This window comes from Thermobia domestica, chromosome 6 (genome assembly GCF_964235325.1).
Source record: "Thermobia domestica chromosome 6, izTheDome1.hap1.1, whole genome shotgun sequence".
Lineage (NCBI taxonomy): Eukaryota > Metazoa > Arthropoda > Insecta > Zygentoma > Lepismatidae > Thermobia > Thermobia domestica.
In genome coordinates this window covers 2,299,559-2,318,998 of record NC_137459.1, presented here as the reverse complement: position 1 = coordinate 2,318,998, position 19,440 = coordinate 2,299,559, and the positions used below count along the sequence as shown (strand labels likewise).

At 37.4% G+C, this 19,440-nt stretch overlaps 1 protein-coding gene across 4 annotated transcripts in view; it reads left to right on the top strand.

Annotated features, from left to right (window-relative positions):
* LOC145687813 (host cell factor 1-like) overlaps positions 1 to 19,440 on the top strand; it is a 127,549-nt gene that overhangs the window by 36,867 nt on the left and 71,242 nt on the right. For all 4 annotated transcript variants that reach the window (XM_081761236.1, XM_081761238.1, XM_081761237.1 and 1 more), the window contains exons 6-8: positions 2,257 to 2,399; positions 8,256 to 8,535; positions 13,274 to 13,420. In XM_081761236.1, coding sequence (XP_081617362.1) covers positions 2,257 to 2,399; positions 8,256 to 8,535; positions 13,274 to 13,420 — 570 coding nt within the window. The remainder of the gene's footprint in view (positions 1 to 2,256; positions 2,400 to 8,255; positions 8,536 to 13,273; positions 13,421 to 19,440) is intronic.

Sequence of the window (19,440 nt, the reverse complement as noted above, 5' to 3'; positions counted from 1 at the left end):
ACTGCAAATACCGTGTGGAATATTTATAATGCTAGGTGGAAAACATCCCTAAGTGAAATACAATGTTACGTGGTTTACATGGTTATGTGGGACACAACCGTAAGTGGGTTAACACCTCGACTAGAAGACCTGAAATTAAGTGAAACTTTTATATAACGGGCAACGAATATATTAAAATGCTAGGTTTATATGTTTGTCCCCAATCCTTTCGACAATGAGATCTCGAAAAACCACAAATGCTAGAAACGTGCCGTTTTCACTGGTCGATTCCACATCTTGCCGAGGTTGTCCAGTTCATACAAATTTTCAAAAACCGTGTCGTTATTGTTCTATTCGACATTTTAAGGGCCGTTTTGAGTCCATAAGATTAACCTTGTTGCAGGCCGAAACTACGGTGTTAGTCAAACAGTAGAGAAGTTACGTATGGCGGGTTGACGGTCATTGCAGGCGCTTTGCTTAAATCGGAATGGCAAAACCTATTGCATAATGGCAACTTCAAAGGCCTCAAGAGACGCAATGAGGGGTACTCGGATGGATATGGATTTATGAGAAAAAATATTTCCATTTGGTATGGTGTTACTTCTACAAATTTGCTACAAACTCACTTCAACATCTATACATAGCAATTCACTTCCTTTGTGAGTCTCCTATCCTTTATTTGTGTGGGTAAGGAGACATTCACAGTGGGAAGGAGATTCGTAGTCATAAGAGAACGATGCGCTGAGTAGACAGCGCAGGTTCAGCTAGTATATGCATTATTTATTTTTACAAGTGGCACGTCGTCATAACCAAAGTTTTGTGAATTGGACTATATTTCCGTATAATTTAAAAAGCCTTTCTGTGTAGTTTTTGTTTTCAAATTTTGCAAATATACATACGGTCGTTAGATTTGACCTTCGTGATTTATTGAAAATTATTCTCTCAAGTATATTAATTTCCTATGAAGAAGTGTATTGATGTCTCGGGAGTTGTCTTTCTACTCTAGCTCCCAGCGAGAAGCAAAATGTTTTCTCCCAAGGCATGAAGTAGAAGACAAGTAACCGTGTCTAAAGCTGGGTTGCCATGATGCAAGAATCTTGTAGCTGTCGTTAAAAAAAAATCTTGCTACCCTACAATATTTATCCATGTAAACCTAATCTTGAAAGTGATATGCAACAATTTTTTCATCTTGCAAGGAGTCAAACCATGTGCAACTTTCTGGGTCGTCTTGCTTGCTACCCGCAATCGCCCTCCCACTGACATAAAGAGAAAAACAGTTTCTCCACTTCTGAAATGACGGATTCTTTTAGACGGGGAGGTTAAGCACGCCAAAACATGTTTTGGATGAGAAGGTTCACTATTTGTCCACTAGAGTGCAGTGCTGCATGGGTAGAGATATCTTTCTTGCTTTCAGAAAGTTGTAATGTGTAAATAGTAAATAGAAAGATGGGGTTGCAAGATTTTGTAATGACAGCTAAAAGATTCTTGCAGCATGGTAACTTAGCTTTAGACACGGTTACTTGTCTTTTACTTCATGCCTTGGGAGAAAACATTTTGCTTCTCGCTGGGAGCAAGAGTAGAAAGACGACTCCCAGTAGTCAATAAAATTTGGTTACAGAGCATAAATGTAATGGATTGAATCGGTGTTACTTGAAACGGGTTTGTAGAACCCTGCGAGGAAGTACACAACTTCGAAGGCGTAATATGGAAACCACGAGCCTTAATTAGCTTCAGTTATGCTTAGTTTAACTTGAAGCTTCTCAAACGGAAGGAGTAAATATTTACTGTTTTATGAAACTTCATTCTCAAATGTTAATAAGTCTCAATGAGGATGGGTTTTGGATATGATTCTTTGAATGTTTTGAGCTCCTCCGTGGCTAAGCGGTTAGCGTACGCGCCTTTGGCGTGGGAGACCCGGGTTCAATTCCCGGCGGGAGCTCATGTGGTTCGGATTCCACGTTAATCAGTAGGTCCACGTCTCATATAGCCTCGCTGCTGAACGGGACGTTAAACTCAAAATCAACTCAACTCTTTGAATGTTTATAACTAAAACCATTTTACTAATCTAATTTTGGGGATGATATTTCAATTTAAGACATTATATCTTACAAGGACATTGTTATTTGTAAATTTAGTTCAGTATGAATTGGTAATGAAAGAAATTTGCGTTTTTCTGTGAAAATAGTTTCTCTTTCACATGCGACTTGTATTTGGTCACAGTTAAGGACCACAGATTTATATCTTATAATGTTCAGATTTATATCTTCTTTTTGTTAGCAAACATGTCGTGGGATCCCGTAACGATGGATATTCTTCAGGACTCTGTCCCCAGACCGAGAGCTGGGCATTTCGCAGCGGCAGTCGATTCCAGACTGTATATATGGTCTGGGCGAGGGAATTACAAGGCATGGAACAACCAGGTATCCCTTCTTTTTAGATGTAGGCAGTTGTCATTTGCGGTACTATGATATTATTAGAGGAATCCAAATATTATGTTCAATCTTTTTGCAAATTATGCTTTATTATTCATATTTAAGGTCGTTTATAACATAAATGATACAATACAAACATTATTGTAAACCTGATCAAATACTGTTTATCAATATTAATGAATTGAGGTGTTTTGTGTCAGTAAAGTAAGCCTGTAAGATAGTAATGCTAGTAATCTATGTCACTCTGTTACCTCATTTCCACTACCCTCAAGAAGTTGGTACTTAAATGTTTAGGTGAACCTTAATATTTTCTTGTCAAAACGTTCTTGAATTAAAAATCCAGTTGAGCGTACAAAAGCGTGCTTTGCGTAAAGCAGATAATTGATTGCTTTCAGGTTTACATCCTATGGTTATGTCGGCTAGGCTAGGCTAAACCGTGATGATGAGAAATGGATGAAACGGTGGAATGAAGAAAGTGGGAGAACCCCGAGAAAACTCACGCGCACGGTGTTTCTACACCAAAAAGTTCACTTGGCACGAGCTGGGATTGAACCAAGGACCCCATTACCCTAGGTTGAAGGCTCTACTACTAAGCCTCTGCGGCCCCAATTTGTTAAATTACGTAAGCTGGATGGAGTTGGCAGTGTTAAAAGTTTAAAATGTAAGAGGTGCGTGCAACAGGAGTAGTCATTCCCACTAACTTCTCACCACTAACAAATCGATATTTTAAACAGAGGAACTCCAGAAGCAGTGTAAGTAAATTCATATTCGCAAAGAGCCTGTCTTGTTCAACATGGATTTAAATATGATTTCGTACTTAAATATGATTTAAGTATTCATATTTTATTGCACATTTGAAACTGTTAAATTTACTTTTAGGGAAGTGGTGGCTTAGCGGTAGAGCGCTCACTCCTGGCGCAGGGAGTCCGTGGTTCCATCCCGCCAAGTGGGCTTTATGATGGACAAGCACCTTGTGCATGGTTTTTTTTTTCGGGGCTCTCCTGTTTCCTCCCACTTTCGCCATGTCACCAGTGGTCGTCTAATTTTTTAATAAACTGCCTCTTAGGAAACAAAGAAACACACCATACAAGGTAGACAGAAAAACAATGTTTTTATTGGACACCACAAGTGACAAGTAGAAACCTACGCAACATCCTAATACAAGGTGGTGGGACAAAATTAGGTAGCATTGCGAATATCTTTCGAACGAATTATTAAAGATAGATGGTTGTCAAAAAGTGTTGGAAAGACCTTAATCTAGCTATGGATCGAAAATTGTTGATAATGGTATGTGTATGCGTTTCAAATAACCCTGACCACTACACTCACGTGATCCCAGTTCCTATTCTTGATATCTGAGCATTTGAGATTAAGAAATAAACGCTTATGCCTTCTTCTGAGAGATAATATGTTAACCCTGTGGCTGTAAGAATTTCTAAAAAGAGAGATAGTTAAACTAAAATTTACTGTTCCCGGGTATAACTGCCTAAAATGTGCTGTTTGGGTATAACAAACAGTTCTCCAAATTCGAAATATTTTTTTACAACCATTCTAGCGACCTGGCTGAATAGCACCACTGCATGTCATTATCATAATGCGTCTCATTATTGTCTCCCTTAGCTTCGGTTTATAATCATGAGATGTTGAACTAAACTGGATAAAAAAAATAATCGCGCAAAGGTGATCCTTGAAACCCCACTCTCGTTTCTTGAGATACTCTTTGCACCAGGAAGTAAGCAAGGGTAACAGGGTAATTGTAAACGATACAGAATTACGTGTACACCCGGATTTAAATCCCTGCGTCAGCCCTCCTGACTGAAGATTCCTCAAAACACACCAATCAAATACTGGGATAGTACTTCAGGTTCAAGAGCCAGAGGTGAGAAAACTTTTATTACTATTTTGTCTGCTTTTTGGAAGAACTGAAATTCATTTCCAGTTTCCAATTGCTTTGTAATATTTTACGATTAAAGAGTGTTCGTAACATACGATAATCGTACTATATATCACATACTCCAAATAAGCAAGAAGAATTCGGGAGTTTCCTTGATCTGATTGCCGTTAGTGTTGAGAAGATAGTCGCATTGCTTTTTGTTTCATATTACAATTTAAGACCGTTACAGCAAATTTGATTGAGCGCAAACAAAACTTGTTATGCCTGATTTCTAAACATATTTTCTCAAAAATAATTTGTTCTGGTGGTGATTATTGATAAATATATAATTAGTGATGTGAGGTGGAAATTTTTCCGCTATATTTTTCCGGAAAATTTTCCGTTCTAAAAAAATATCAGTAATCAAGTAACAATTCCTCAGTATTCATAAAATTGGTTGAATTCATGTATAGAAATGTTAAAAAGTGAAAGATCGTTTAAAGAATCTGAAAATTTTCATGGCTCACAATTTTCAGTACTATGTACGAACATGTTAAATAATATTTCATAAATCGAAATATTTTCTGTCTGATACGGAAAAATTGAAGAACTTTTTATGAGTCCGAAAATTTTCAACATTTTGAAGCAAAAAGTAAAACAACTTTTTGTGAATCGGAAAGTTTTATTGCTCTGTAGAAACAAATGAAAGGAATTTTCATGAATCGGACAATTTTGGATATTATGTATAGTGATGTTAGGTGAAAAATTTTCCACTATATTTAACACACAGCACATTCAGCTATAAAATTCAATTCCTGTAGAGGAAAGTGAGACAGCAACAAATTATCATTTTCCAATTAGCTTTCGGAAACCAGAAAAATTTTCTAATATTTCAAGTTGGGAAGTAAAAATATACAGTCAGTCTCTCTCTCTCTCTCTCTCTCTCTCTCTCTCTCTGTGTGTGTGTATATATATATATATATATATATATATATATATATATATATATATGTATGTATATATATATATATATATATAATATAGGTGTGTAAAGTGCAGCTAACATACATCGAATGCGTAGAGAACAAATATCGCATTCCAATGTTTAAAATGTAACAAGAAATTGAAAAGAAACCTTTATGAATTTAAATCAATTGTTACTTTTAATTTTAGCTGATTGCCGAAGCCTGCGATACCTCTCTATCTCTTCTTCCTCTCGCTTTTTCGTAAAGCATAGGGTTATTTTTGGTATTGTTCCTTCTTACTTGTTCTGCCTCTTTCCTTCCTCCTCCTCTCTTGAAAGGCCTTGTAATTTTTCCCATTCTACAAAGAAACAAGATGTATAACTTCGTTAAGTATCAGTTTGTTCCTTTATGATATTAGAACAATTTTCAATTTTTCTAAGTAAACTTTGTATTAAATTTTCACAAATAATTATTATCAGAGACTTAACAGACTCCCGTCTCTCGCACATCAATCATATCTATCACATGAAGACCATAAGCCTATTAATATTGTGAACCCAGGTCTAAGTTTATTCAAATGATCGTAAGAATTTGGAGCTTCTCCAGTCAACTGTTACGTGGGAGGGTGTTACATACCGTCTTACACTCATTGCTCATGTTATATTCTTTTTATTCATAGTGTGTTTATACATATTTTTGCAGAAAATGATTGGATGCACCTAAACTATTTCTGCTTTCATCAAAACTTTTAAGTTCACTACTTATGATATACAATTTAAGCGTTTCCCCTATGCCCATTCCTGAGGCGATACGCTAATGCTCCAAACTACATTTCCGTATCTGTTTATAAATATAGAAAAATATATTATTTACAACTTGCATTTCAGAAGTGAAAAAGAGTCAGCCCCATGGTATAGTGTCAACTCCATGCAAATCTACTGGCCGTGGAGCTGACAAAAGTATGTTTGAGCATTTTTTTTAAAATTTGGTTTTCGATTACGAACATTATCAATAGATATTTTTTTTAAGAATCTTTCTATTATAATAGAAAACAAGACAATATATAATGTTACTATCAAACTACATTTTTCTAAATACTATGGAGTTGACGGGCTCTAAATGAGACATACCTGAAATCTGCACAAACGTGCAGAAAACGCAGAAACCAGCAGCACAAACCATGCACTTCTAAGCTACACTGCAAACAAAATGATTGCTTCTTCTCAAGTAGGTATCACGTGTCATGTGAATGTTGGCAGAGCATTAACAAAAAAAGACCTACTTTGTCATGAAACTGACACACAACTCAGTTACAGATATTCAACATTAAATACCTGAAAAACTACACTAGATAAAAATATCATACCAATGGACATTTTCTTTCTCCTTGTATCAGCCATCACAGCAAAACAAGAAATGAACATTCTTTTGGTTCTGGATGCAAATACATACAAAATCATAGTTGAAAATGTGTTCGGTTACAAGCCATGGAGTTGACATTTTTGATTTCAGGGAAAAAGTACTAAAATACGAGATAAAAATTCCCAAATGTATATGTCGGCGTAGGAAGCACAAGTTGTCAAAAATTATTTCAGGGTAAAAAGGAATGCTACAATATCCTAATCAACCAAATAAGCTTGAGTTACATCAAAGGTATACTTTTCTGGAGAATCACCCATATGAAATTGATTTACGAGTGTTAAACAAAATAAAATCATTTTTTCTTATTTTCTGTTACAAAAATAATCTTCATAACGAACTTTTATGTAGTTATTTCATTACATAGGCAGGCCTACATGTGAAAAAATAGTGGAATTTTCTGTTTCTGAAATTGGTAAATTCACACAAAGGTTTCTTTTCAATTTCTTGTTACATTTTAAATATTGGAATGGGATATTTGTTCTCTACGAACTCGATGTATGTTCCCTGCACTTTATACACACACAGAGAAACAATGTATATTTTTACTTCCCAACTTGAAATATTAGAAAATTTTCTGGTTTCCGAAAGCTAATTGGAAAATAATTTTTTGCTTTCTAACTTTCCTTTACAGGAATTGAATTTTATAGTTGAATGTGCGGTTAAATATAGTGGAAAATTTTCCACCAAACATCACTATACGCAATATCCAAAATTGTCCGGATTATGAAAAGTTTTTTCATTTGTTTCTACATCGTGATGAAAATTTTTCGAGTCATGAAAATTCCTTTCACTTGTTTCTACAGAGCAAGAAAACTTTCCGATTCACAAAAAGTTGTTTTACTTTTTGCTTCAAAATGTTCAAAATTTTCCGACTGATAAAAAATTCTTCAATTTTTCCATACAAGACAGAAAATATTTCGATTCATGAAAAATTTTCCACCTCACATCACGGCTAAACAACGATGTAGGAATAAGTGGAGTATGTTTTTATGAATCGGAAAATTTTCATCACTGTATATAATTTAAGCCAGTTGCGAAACTAAGCGTGTACTGAAAACTACGATTGAAGAATGTAACTAATATCGCATTGCGGTTATTATTTCAATCCTTACAGGTTACATTTGAAGAGTTTTTCTAATTTTATTTTGAGTTTTGCAAATAATAATAATAATAATAATAAAATAAAAATAAATAAACTAGGAATTTTGAGCTAGGCAAAATTTCAACAACTCGAGTAGAGTGCTTTTTTTTGTAACTACGTTCCAGATAGAGCTTTTGTAAGGCCAATTTCATGTGGAATTATATAAGTCTACAATGGAAAAGGTGGAAGCAAATTGGCCAGGGCCTATATGTCAAAGTAACATATTCGCCTAGTGGAACAGAGGAAAATCCTGGAGAAACCTGTTATGTTGAGAATCACCGATCTTCCCGATTGGGAAACAAGAACTCCAACCACTAGCCTACGCTCGCTCTGTTCCATGACCGGGGTAGGTACTCTTGATGCTTGTACTCTAGTTTATTTTTTCAAAATATGAAGTGTTCTCCTTCCATATAATCAGCTAGCTTATTCTTTAAATATTGTAGGAACTCTTGAATGACCTATGGTGTCTGGAAATAGTGGAACCTGATCCCAGAAGAAGTTCTTCGGAAACATGTTTTGTAGGAGTATTTTCATCTGAGGGCGCACTGTTGTACATGGCGAGATACAACATTTCGCCGAGCACAATAATAAATCTACTGCAGAATACACGCCGAGCAACTCCAGTCATAAGACATACGTTGAGATCTCCGAGCCCGATCTCAGTGCCAGTTTCTGCAAGGGACTGCGGTTCCACAGCGCAAGTTCCAGTTATCATTCCGTGTGGTAAGTATTTGTTCTCTATTACTTTTTATATATTTATTTATTTTGGATAACAAATATACAATCGGCAACAAAAGTCCTTACCTAGGTTCTTGAGTAATCTAGAAGGTAGCACGATACTTGTTTCGTGGCTTCAGTGACCCACGAGAGCACTCCGTATCTCACTTTAATTCTAGACCCATAATATTTGTAGCGTCTGTGGAGAAAGAAAATCCACGTGCCTAAACCCTTTCTTTCTTTCGATTCTATATGAGTGAAGATTTACACCATATACCAGCATCAAAACAACAAATTGGCAACAACACTAATTATTCCCGGCGGGTGGTCATGTAGTTCCGATTCCATGTTAATCAGTAGGTCCAAGTCTCATATAGCCTCGCTGCTGAACGGAACGTTAAACTCAAAATCAACTCAACTCAACTAATAAAGAATTGACTGAGTTTTATTGAACGGGGACAAGTATATCCGATTGTGTATATATTTTTTTAAAACTTCTCCACTTTTGTGAAAAGTCTCGTATTCTTGCCCTACTTAAAATTTTGCCAGACAGAGAGGTACATTCATGTTCAAAATTATTGTCGCATGTCTATAAATATGTTGTAGGAATATAATTTGACAACGAATTTGCCCGGTATTTCTTATAATGTTAGTGTGTGTATAATCGGCAAAGACATGTATGTGGCAAATTTCATGTCAAAAGAGTAGTAAATAAGAACGATAAAACGAAAATAAAATTTTCTTGTCCAATTAGCAACATTTTATTTTGCTCATTATAATTTTCATATTTATAATTATATTCCTATGAAATTTACCACAAATATACATTTCTTGATTATACACACAGTGTCAGTATTAAAAGTACCTTGCAAAATCATTATAAAATTATATTCTTACAAGAAGACAGTTATAGATATGCGACAATTATTTTGGACATGAGTGTACAACATTTTTTTATTGAAGCTCTTAGAGGATAAGGTGTTTTGTAACAAATTGAATATAACGGGAAGATTGACTTACACAACTTTATCCGTTAACATATCGTCTTCATAGTTTCTAAATCTCTTCACTGGGAAAGGACTCACTAAATAATGTGCTACGTAGCATGGTTATCATATAACACGTGCATGAACCGCCAGAATGCAAAGTTTAAAAAAATGTAACATAACACCTTTATCCTCTAAGCGCTTCAGTTCTTCTCAAGCCTTTGTTCGAAGCTTTTAGCATTAAAATCTCCCGCTTGTGACTTCATGAGTTGTAGCACAAGATATTTTAGTTTAATTTTAGTTTTGTATGACCAGACAGCTATTAAACCAAAATCATGATGCTGAATGCACATTTCCTTTTTAACCAAAGGTTGTAATATAAAGACACCATCGTGTAAAACTAGTCTTCAATATACCACATACCAAAAATCTCACATTTCTTCGTTACGGAGATACATCGCTTCAAACAATGGAAAAATGAGCTGCTTACGTCATGGCATGAACAACAGGAGTTTTCGCGTGACGTCACAGGTCCGTGTCGCTCTGTGAGTCACATTGAAAGCTTCAGGGAATCTCTTCATATTGCAGTTTCTTATTGCAAACTACAAATAAATTCAGTAGAATAGTGAAAGGAAAAGTGGCAAAATAAGTAATACACTTACTGTATATAAACGTAACGCATTAATAAGACCTATTTTCCTAGCTTGAAATACGTTAATGGTCATTTGTAATCTTCAGTCATTACAAATATTTTAGATACTTGTACATTTAAGCAGGATTACTTTACTACTGTATTACCCCAAAAACATTAGTGTCTGAGCACTATATCAATCAGTTCATGCACAGATTGAGAATATCTAGGCCATCATATTATAGCTTTTCTTTATTATGAAGATTTGTCGTGAATCTCCATGTTATTATAGCCTTCTTCGGCTACAAATAAGCACTTCCTGCACCAAGAAGCTCTTAATCCCTTTAAAAATATTCGTATCCTTTCATTTTTTCTACTATTTACTCTGCATATTAACAATTGGTCATCCCACATCATTGCTAGAACTATTCTTAACTTAATGCTATAAGAATCTTATTATATAGCGCTTTGCTTTACTATATTTCTTACAAGGGAAATGCTTTTGTTGTCACCGCGGTGGTTTGAAGCTGAAGAAAGCTGAGGGAATAGAGGCAGACAGATGATTAGGCTGCCGAAAGACCATCATAAACAAGTGCTCCACAATTTTTCTTGTGACCTATGCGCCGGTTCTCAAACCTAGGCACCATAATAATACAATTTCGTACATGGGCCTACATAATTTTATTTTGGATTGAACTTACTTGGCAGCGAGACTGCTATTTCCAATCGCCTTGACTACCTGGCGTCCAGGATTTTTCGAGCCTGAACAAGAGGAATATTGACAGACATTCATTACGTATTTTGAAGTTTCAAAGTAACAGGTTTTTCTTTTCAATAAGCTCATACGAAATGGTGTTCTAAGTATACAAATATAAGTTTGTTTATATTCTTTCTCCCCTTCAGCCAGGCCCGTATCTACAAGGGCCGCCCCTCTAAATTTTTACTGGCCCCCTAAAATTTTCACGGTAGGCTTGCAAATAAACTATAATATGGTGATGAACTATAATATGGTTGGATTAATCCCACTAACTTCTACCGGACCCCCTACATTTTTCGGGGGGGCTACAAGTCTGCCCTCAGCTCTGAGGTGATTGTTTAGTATATGGTGGTAAATTTGCAAAAGATTATAACAAAAGTATTGCGTTTTGTGTTCCGAGTTTTAAAAAAAAGTTTTGGAGTTCAGCCTTTAAGTTTCGTCCACTACATTGATTTCTCTTATATTGTTTCACTCATTGAAACAGAATATTGTGTTCATTACTCATCATGACATATTCATTCATTATCAAAGGACACAGTGGATCAATAGTGGAGCGCTCACCTTTAGTATGAGGGGTCCCTGGTTCGAATTCAAGCCATATGAATTTGTGTTGGACAACATTGTATCAGTGGGTTTTCTCGGGATTCTGACGTTTCCTCCCACACGACCATTCCACCGATTCTTTTATAATTATTCACTCTCATTAATCATCCGTCTCCCTTTGCCTACAGGACATATTCGTAGAACATAAAAATAGAAACTTCATTTTATTTTATTCAGTAATAAGCCACTATAATTAGTTCGTTATCATTACTGAGAGATCACATCTGTTTATTTATTGATTTAAATGTTAACTCATGTGTTCAAAACACTTCAGTCGATCTGTAAATGTTCGCATGGACTAATATAAACAATTTACGAGTATGTTCCATGGGCTAAAGAAAACGACAGTAAGCGCAAAAATATTATGATGAAATAATATTGCTAATGTGTAAAGTAGTTCAATAATAGCACTGGTAAATTATCAGAATGTTTATGAACATAATTATCATCGTAAGTTTGTGCGTCCTTGTGTTGAACTCAATAAAGTATTTAGATTATTTTTACTTGGAAAAATGTTTTTTTCATGTATTAATTTCTTTGGGCTTCCCCCTGAGCGCATATCAAGTCCACGATGAACTTGCATGTAAGAAATTAGCACTCTACTATCAAATAACTATGCTTTTATATTGCTGATTTTTTTTTTTCTTAGAAATGAAGAAGATTCGCTTCGTAAGGTCGGTCTGTAACCGAAACGTGAGAATATTAGTTTCTTACGTCAGGTTGCAAACAATGTTAATAATATAGGAAATTAGTACACTTCAACTTTGTCCTAAGATATTCAAGTATATCCAAATAATTGGTAATAAAGAAATAGACAAATAACTTTCTTGTCAAAGAAGCCTTAAATTCTGTTACTTTTCTTATTCTTTGTTATTAGCAACGTCGTACACATTTGAAAAACATGCATCGTATCTTTCGCTAAACCATTTCCTAGTGAGCGGCGCAGACCTTTTTCCCTGTACCGACCTATGTTACACAGTTCGCAGCAAAAAACCTGCAACATGAGCATCTAAGTTTATTGTGAAACTACGCCTAACAGCCCAGAGAATCAAACATAACGTCTTCTAAGTGGCACGAATCACGCAGGAGAAACCTCGGCGTCGTCCTCCACAGTTATTTTAGAGCAAAAGACTGTCATTTCACAATAAACTTACATGCTCATTTTGCAGGTTTTTTGCTGCGGACTGTACAAACATGGTGGTTATTGTTTTAAGCGCACGAGTAGCAGACGGGAATTCAATTGCAAATTTCTATCAGTTAGAATTATCGCATGAGCGAAAGGAAGTGTTCTCCGTAATCAGCTAGTTCTGTTTTTTGTTTTTGAGCAATAAAAAAAAAATCAGTGGAAATGTCCATTAAGTATTGTAATTCATTTTGAAAATCAAAACTGCTAGTTAAGGCTTCAGTAGCGAAGGTCTGCATCATCTTGATAACTTTTGTGGTAAAATTCAGAATTAATCTAGGTAACACAGACATAACGTTTGTAGCAGATCTGATTTTCAGACATTATTTCCGAGTACATTCCTAGCATGATTCCAGGGTTTTAGAGTCCGCAGTACTTCTATGATTTCTGGACTACTACCATGCTTTAAAAGAGTATGAACACAGTTCTACATTAATTTTCTCAGTGTCAATTAATTTAGATAGTATTGGTTTAAATTATCTGTGTGCCATAAAAGTTTCTTGTAATATATGTAAATATTAATATATGTCTTGAAATGTACATCTGTTTTAGCTCTTAGAGTATGCTTCTTTTTAATTTTTTAGGAGCTACTGACGAGACAATAAGCGGAAAACGAACAGCAATCACCAAACCTGGGACAGATGCAGGTTCACAGCCTCCTCAGATTGTCGTTACAAGTGTTTCAGGTTTAGGCACTGCCCAAGCTGTAACTAGTAGTCAGGCAGGAGCTGGTATGTTGTAGTTCTCTCTAATATATATATATAATATAGGGTGTCCCATAAGTCCGTTTACATAGGCCATCTCAGTAAATATTGAAGATACGAAAAAATCATAAGAGAGCAATGATGTTGGAAAGTATGTGTTTTCAATCTAAAATGTTGGAATTTTCGCAATTGGACCAACCGTTTGGACTCTATACTGGTATAGCGCCCAATGGTAAAGAAAAATGCAACGTTGCCACATCTTCATTGGACAACAATGAAGGTAAGTGCGTGTGAAGCATCCTGGACTAAGGAAAATAGAAGGGACGGCCACAATGAAGGATATGAATGAAGAAGGATCACACGTAACATCAATCCAAGAACGTGGCGTCGTCGTCAGAACGGGAGGGGACAGGTACGAAAAAGAAATTGAATTGAATTTATTAATAAAAAACTGGTATTAATTGCTTACTGATGTCAACGAGATGAGACAAGAGGACAATTGAATATAATTAGAAAGGGCCTAAGTGCCAAAACTCAAAAACCAGAGAAAAGTCGAGAAACATGAGTTATCGCAACACAAGTTAAACGGGTACTGCGACCATATAAATACTTAAAAACAGAAGCAACAACCTTTAAGCTATAAACTCCCTACAGACATATTCTGCTTGGTACTAAGACAACTTTGAACGATACAATTCAATTCTACTTATTGCGGCACCTAGATCCTGTTTCATTATTCAATTGTTATCTCGTCTAGAAACAGAAGCGTCAGTTTCCAGACGAGTTCAAACGAGATAGATTAATTATCTCGTACCAAACCGCTGGTGTAGGGGTAGCGTGCATGCCTGGAACACGGCTGACGGGACATCTTGACTGAAGTTTTTCCTGTTTTTTCTCAACCCACGGGTGCATGCCGGGATGGTCCCTTTTTTCAATCCAGGGCCACTTCCTTTTCCACCACTTCTAGATTCACCTAAAGTATCGATGTTACCTTGAAATATATGCCCTCTCTCTTCTTGTGTCATTTCTCTGAACAAACAAATAAATAAATAAAGTTTCTCGGCTGGTGAGTGTCATTATTCATTTGCAGGTCTCGTCTCTGCTCGTAAACTTGTTGCCTCATCTCATTTCTTTAAATGATTGTCCAGTGTCGTGTATGAGTTCTCTAAACGAGACGAGACACGAAAATGTTCTGGTCTCGTGAACAATACTATTTATGTCATTGTAAAGGAATTTAAAAATATAGAAGCCTGCTATTTGAGATGTACTATCGCAGCATTTGTCTGATGGGCGACAATGGCATACCATCCTTGTTCGTTTGACAAATGAATGGTATCATTAGAAAGGACTGCGACACTCACACAAGGGATAGTGCACGTAACCTAACTCATTCACTTCAAGTCACCTAGCTGTCGGAAGATCCTGAATTAGGTCAAAGCAATACTGCTACTGTGTTCAGGGTAGATGATGTTCAAAGTGATATCCATCTTGTCGTGCACAAATTATCATACAATGTCGCAAACTGACCATAACTGGCCGTTGTAGAGTGTCAGTTGTAATAGCAGCGCAGGCCTTGTGAATATTGTGTTGTAGAGCAGTAATTGTAGGTGGGCGATTCTGTAAACAACGGATTTTAAGTAGCCCTACAGAAAAAAATCAAGCTGTGTTCAATGAGGCAATCTCGGTAGCCATTCCACCGGACCTCGACTCCTGATCCAATGCCCACGAACTGCTGCATCCAACCATTGTCGAACGTTGACACTGAAGTAGGGTGGTGCACCATCGCGTTGGCAGTAAAATTACTGGCGGTTCGCGGAAGGCAAGTTGTCCAAATAAGATTCTAGTTATTGACACGAGCGAGTTTTCTTTGAAACTCGACTCGACTCGAAACAGACATATTTGAACTCGACTCGAAAACTGGGCTCGAGAAATTTCCCCCAACTCTACTCGAATTTGGTTCGAGTTTCGAGTCAAATCGAGCTAAATCTTGTGTGTAGTTTTAAGTACTTTCCTCAAGTATTCTACATAGACAATATAATTATCAATGATAGTACTATTACAACTTATTATTATAACACCTTGCATAACTATGAAAAGAGGCGGCTTGTATCTGAATGCTAAAAACTGGTTGACTACCGATTTCGGTCGTCAAGAAGTCTTCAAGAGACAAGGACATCGTTCATGAGGTTCTGGGTTTGGGTTCCAGAGGAGCAAGTATTCTCGCTCGAGCCAAAAATTGTTAAAAATTATAGGGAGCCGGCCAAACATGTTCAAAACTGCTCGGCCCGGGTTTAGGGTTGTTAACGGCTGGAGCGGGTCGGCTCACAGCTCATTCACTATCGAGCCGAACCGAGAAATGAGCCGAGGCAACCGCTCACCCAACCGAGCAGGCTCGATCCGATGGCGCTCCAGAGCCAGCTGGAGCCATTGGCTCAGTTGAGCCGAGTCGAACCAAACCTATGGACTCGTTTCAACGAAACGAGCGGAGTGTGCGCTCAGTTGAACCGAGCCGAGCCTGTTGACATCACTAACCTGGTTGAGCTTTTGCTTGGGCTCAAAAATTCAACCGGGTAGGTCTCAGCCTTGATGGTAAGATCTACAGTATATACTTAAATTGGTGCACAGGATATTTTAGGCTATCTCGTTATAAAAATCGTTGTTGTTAAGACGAGACGAGATGTGAGTAGTGTCCTTTCTCGTGAGCAACACTAAAAATATTCCACATTACTGCTTACATTTCTCATGGATTTTGCTTTCCAGTCTAATCAGGCCATGATTTCAGAACGAATAGAACGACCTAAACGAGCGAGCCATTTATCAAACTCGACTCCACTCGAAACTTGACCTCAAAAACTGACTCGACTCGTGCCCATACCTAGTTCCAGTATTGCCTGTAGCAAGTTTTGATAGGTTTCACCTGCTAATCTCCTATCTAGGAACACAGGGCCCACCAGAACATTACCATGAATTGCACACCACACATTTATACGAGGCTCAACTCGATTATGGGAAACTTCGGCAAAATGAGAGTTGTCCAATATACGTAGTTATGTCTGTTAATAGTTCCATTAAGATGAAATGTGGCCTCGTCAGAAAACATGTTAGCCCCAAGGTTAGGTAGTTTATGTTGTGTGCTCGTAAACCATTTATAGAACTAACGTCGTCAGTTGGCATCATCTCGATGCAACTAATGCACGAAATGTACCTTGAAGAGATGAAAATTATGCTTACGCAGAATTCTTTGGACACATTCGTCTCTCTTGGGTCACATTTCGTATCGATCGCGTTGAACTGGACGTAACTTCAGCCAGAATGTCAACGAGTGTGCCATCGTCGGTTACGGATAGCGTTTTACCAGAGCGAGGTCGTTCTAAGACACTACCAGTCTCCTTGAAGCGTGTAAATGACTTGCCAGTCATTGTATGGGATGACAATGGGAGCTGTGGATGTCGGTGATGACTGTTCCGCAGCCGCATGTATAATCAAACCGGATGCGTGAAGGACCATTGCCGCTTTATTTGCAGGTGTATACATGGTCACTATTCTGCATACACACTGGGACGTACGGACGCACAACGTTGCAACACACAACGGCACAAACAGAACTAAATAGGAAATGAAAGATTAGAGGCCTGTTGCTCGTCTTGATTACGTGAGACACCGCCACTCAGGCAAAATGGACATATCATGGCACTATGCGCATTAACGAAAATCGCTGAGCAGCGCTTTCTGCAACATTTGACGGTATCCTCCCTTCCTGCTTCTGTCTACCTTCAACGGAATTTCCCATCAAATAACGCACATTCGAACAGTTACTGTGTCATAATTCTTTCATTCCCTTCTCCTTTCTCCATTTATTTCATTTTGACTATTTTCCAGTTCCTACACAATTCCCTGTAGCTCAGTCTGACTACGATACAGGCTAATCATACGATCATGGTTCAAACATCGGTCTGAACATTGGTTCAATTTTAAGCGCTCTCAAGTCTGGAGACACTGAGGTGAATTCAGCTCCCTATTAAATTGCGTAACAGTGTTTTTTGAACCAGTACCCTTTTCATGTTTTCCATTTATTAAACAAGTAAGTGACGAGCACTGGTACTCCTTGCATGACTTGCGTTCTCTTGATATCATTTATTTATTTAAAAAAAGGGATGGTATGCCATTGCCATCCATCAGACGAATACTGGAATGGTACATCACAAATAACAGGCTTCTACATTTTTTAAATCTCTTTACAATGACATAAGTAGTATTGCTCACAAGGCAGAACATTCTCGTGTCTTCTCTCGTTTAGAGAACTCCTACACGACACTAAACAATCATTCAAAGAAATGAGATGAGGCAACAAGTTTACGAGCCGAGGATGCTCACCAGCCGAGAAATTTTATTTATTTATTTATTTATTCAAGGAAATGACACAAGGTGAGATCGGGCGTATACTCCAAGGTCACATCGATACTTTAGTTGAGTCTAGGACTGGTGGAAAAGGAAGTGGCCGTGGATTGAAAAAAAAGGGACCATCCCGGCATGCACCCGTAAGACTGAGGAAAACCAAGAGAAACTTCAGTCAGTATGGCCCGTGGGAGCAGATTTCGTGCCAAGTTTCACCTACCCAAATGTCGTCTGGCAGACTGGCACGCTACCCCCACACCAGCGTCTGGGTACGAGATAATTAATTTGTGTCGTTTGAACTCGTCTGGAAACGACGCTTCTGTTTCTAGACGAGACAACAATTGAATAGTGAGACAGGATGTAAGTGCCGAAATAAGTAGAATTGAATTGTATCGTTCAAAGTTGTCTTAGTACCAAGCAGAATATGTTTATAGGGAGTTTATAGCTTAAAAGTGTTGCTTCTGCCTTAAAGCACTCACATGGTCGCAGTACACGTTTAACTTGTATTGCGATAACTCATGTTTCTCGACTTTTCTCTGGTTTTTGAGTTTTGGCACTTAGGCTCTTTGTAATTATATTCAATTGTCCTCTTGTCTCTTCTCGTTGACATCAATAAGCAATTAATCCAGTTTTCCATTAATAAATTCAATTCAATTTCTTTTTCGTACCTGCCCCCTCCCGTTCTGATGGCGACGCCACGTTCTTGGATTGATGTTACGTATGATCCTTCATTGTGGCCGTCCCTTCTATTCTCCTTAGTCCTGGATGCTTCACACGCACTTATCTTCATTGTTGTCCAATGAAGATGTAGCAACGTTGCATTTTTCTTTACCATTGGGCGCTATACCAGTATAGAGCCCAAACGGTTGGTCCAATTGCGAAAATTCCAACATTTTAGATTGAAAACACATACTTTCCAACATCATTGCTCTCTTATGATTTTTTCGTATCTTCAATATTTACCGAGATGGCCTATGTAAACAGACTTACGGGACACCCTATATATATATAATATAGGGTGTCTCAAAGGTACCCTGACAAAGGAAACTATTATTAGAGTTACAACAAAATGTAAGAGGGGAAACACTCTAAATATGTTTTCAATCTAAAGTGAAGGATTTTTTTTCCTTTTTAATCGGACGAGCCGTTTGGGCTCTACACTCTTTATGCGCCCAATGTTAATTGAAAATGTGATATTGTCATTTACCTGGACCCACAACATAAGTGACTGAAGTTACTGTCTGTTATGCTAATGTGTCGATAGCCAACCCCCATTTCAAACATGCCCCTCATTCACCATACTCTTACAAACTTGGTCCACCTCCTGTTCCGTCCTTCTGTCCCCCAGCCCCAGGTAAATGGCAACGTTGCATTTTCATTTAACATTGGGCGCATAAAGTGTGTGCAGGCCAAACGTCTGGTCCGACTTTTAGAAACATCCTTCACTTTAGATTGAAAACATATTTGGAGACGGTTTCCCCTCTTACATTTTATTGTAACTGCGATACAATAGTTACCCTACGTCAGGGGACTTTTAAAACACCCTATATATAAAGGGGTATTTCCGGTTGACGTAGAAAGTTGAAATTTGGCATGGTTGTAGGTTTTTAAGACTAACCCACAGGAAAATTGCCGAAAGTGATAATTTTTAG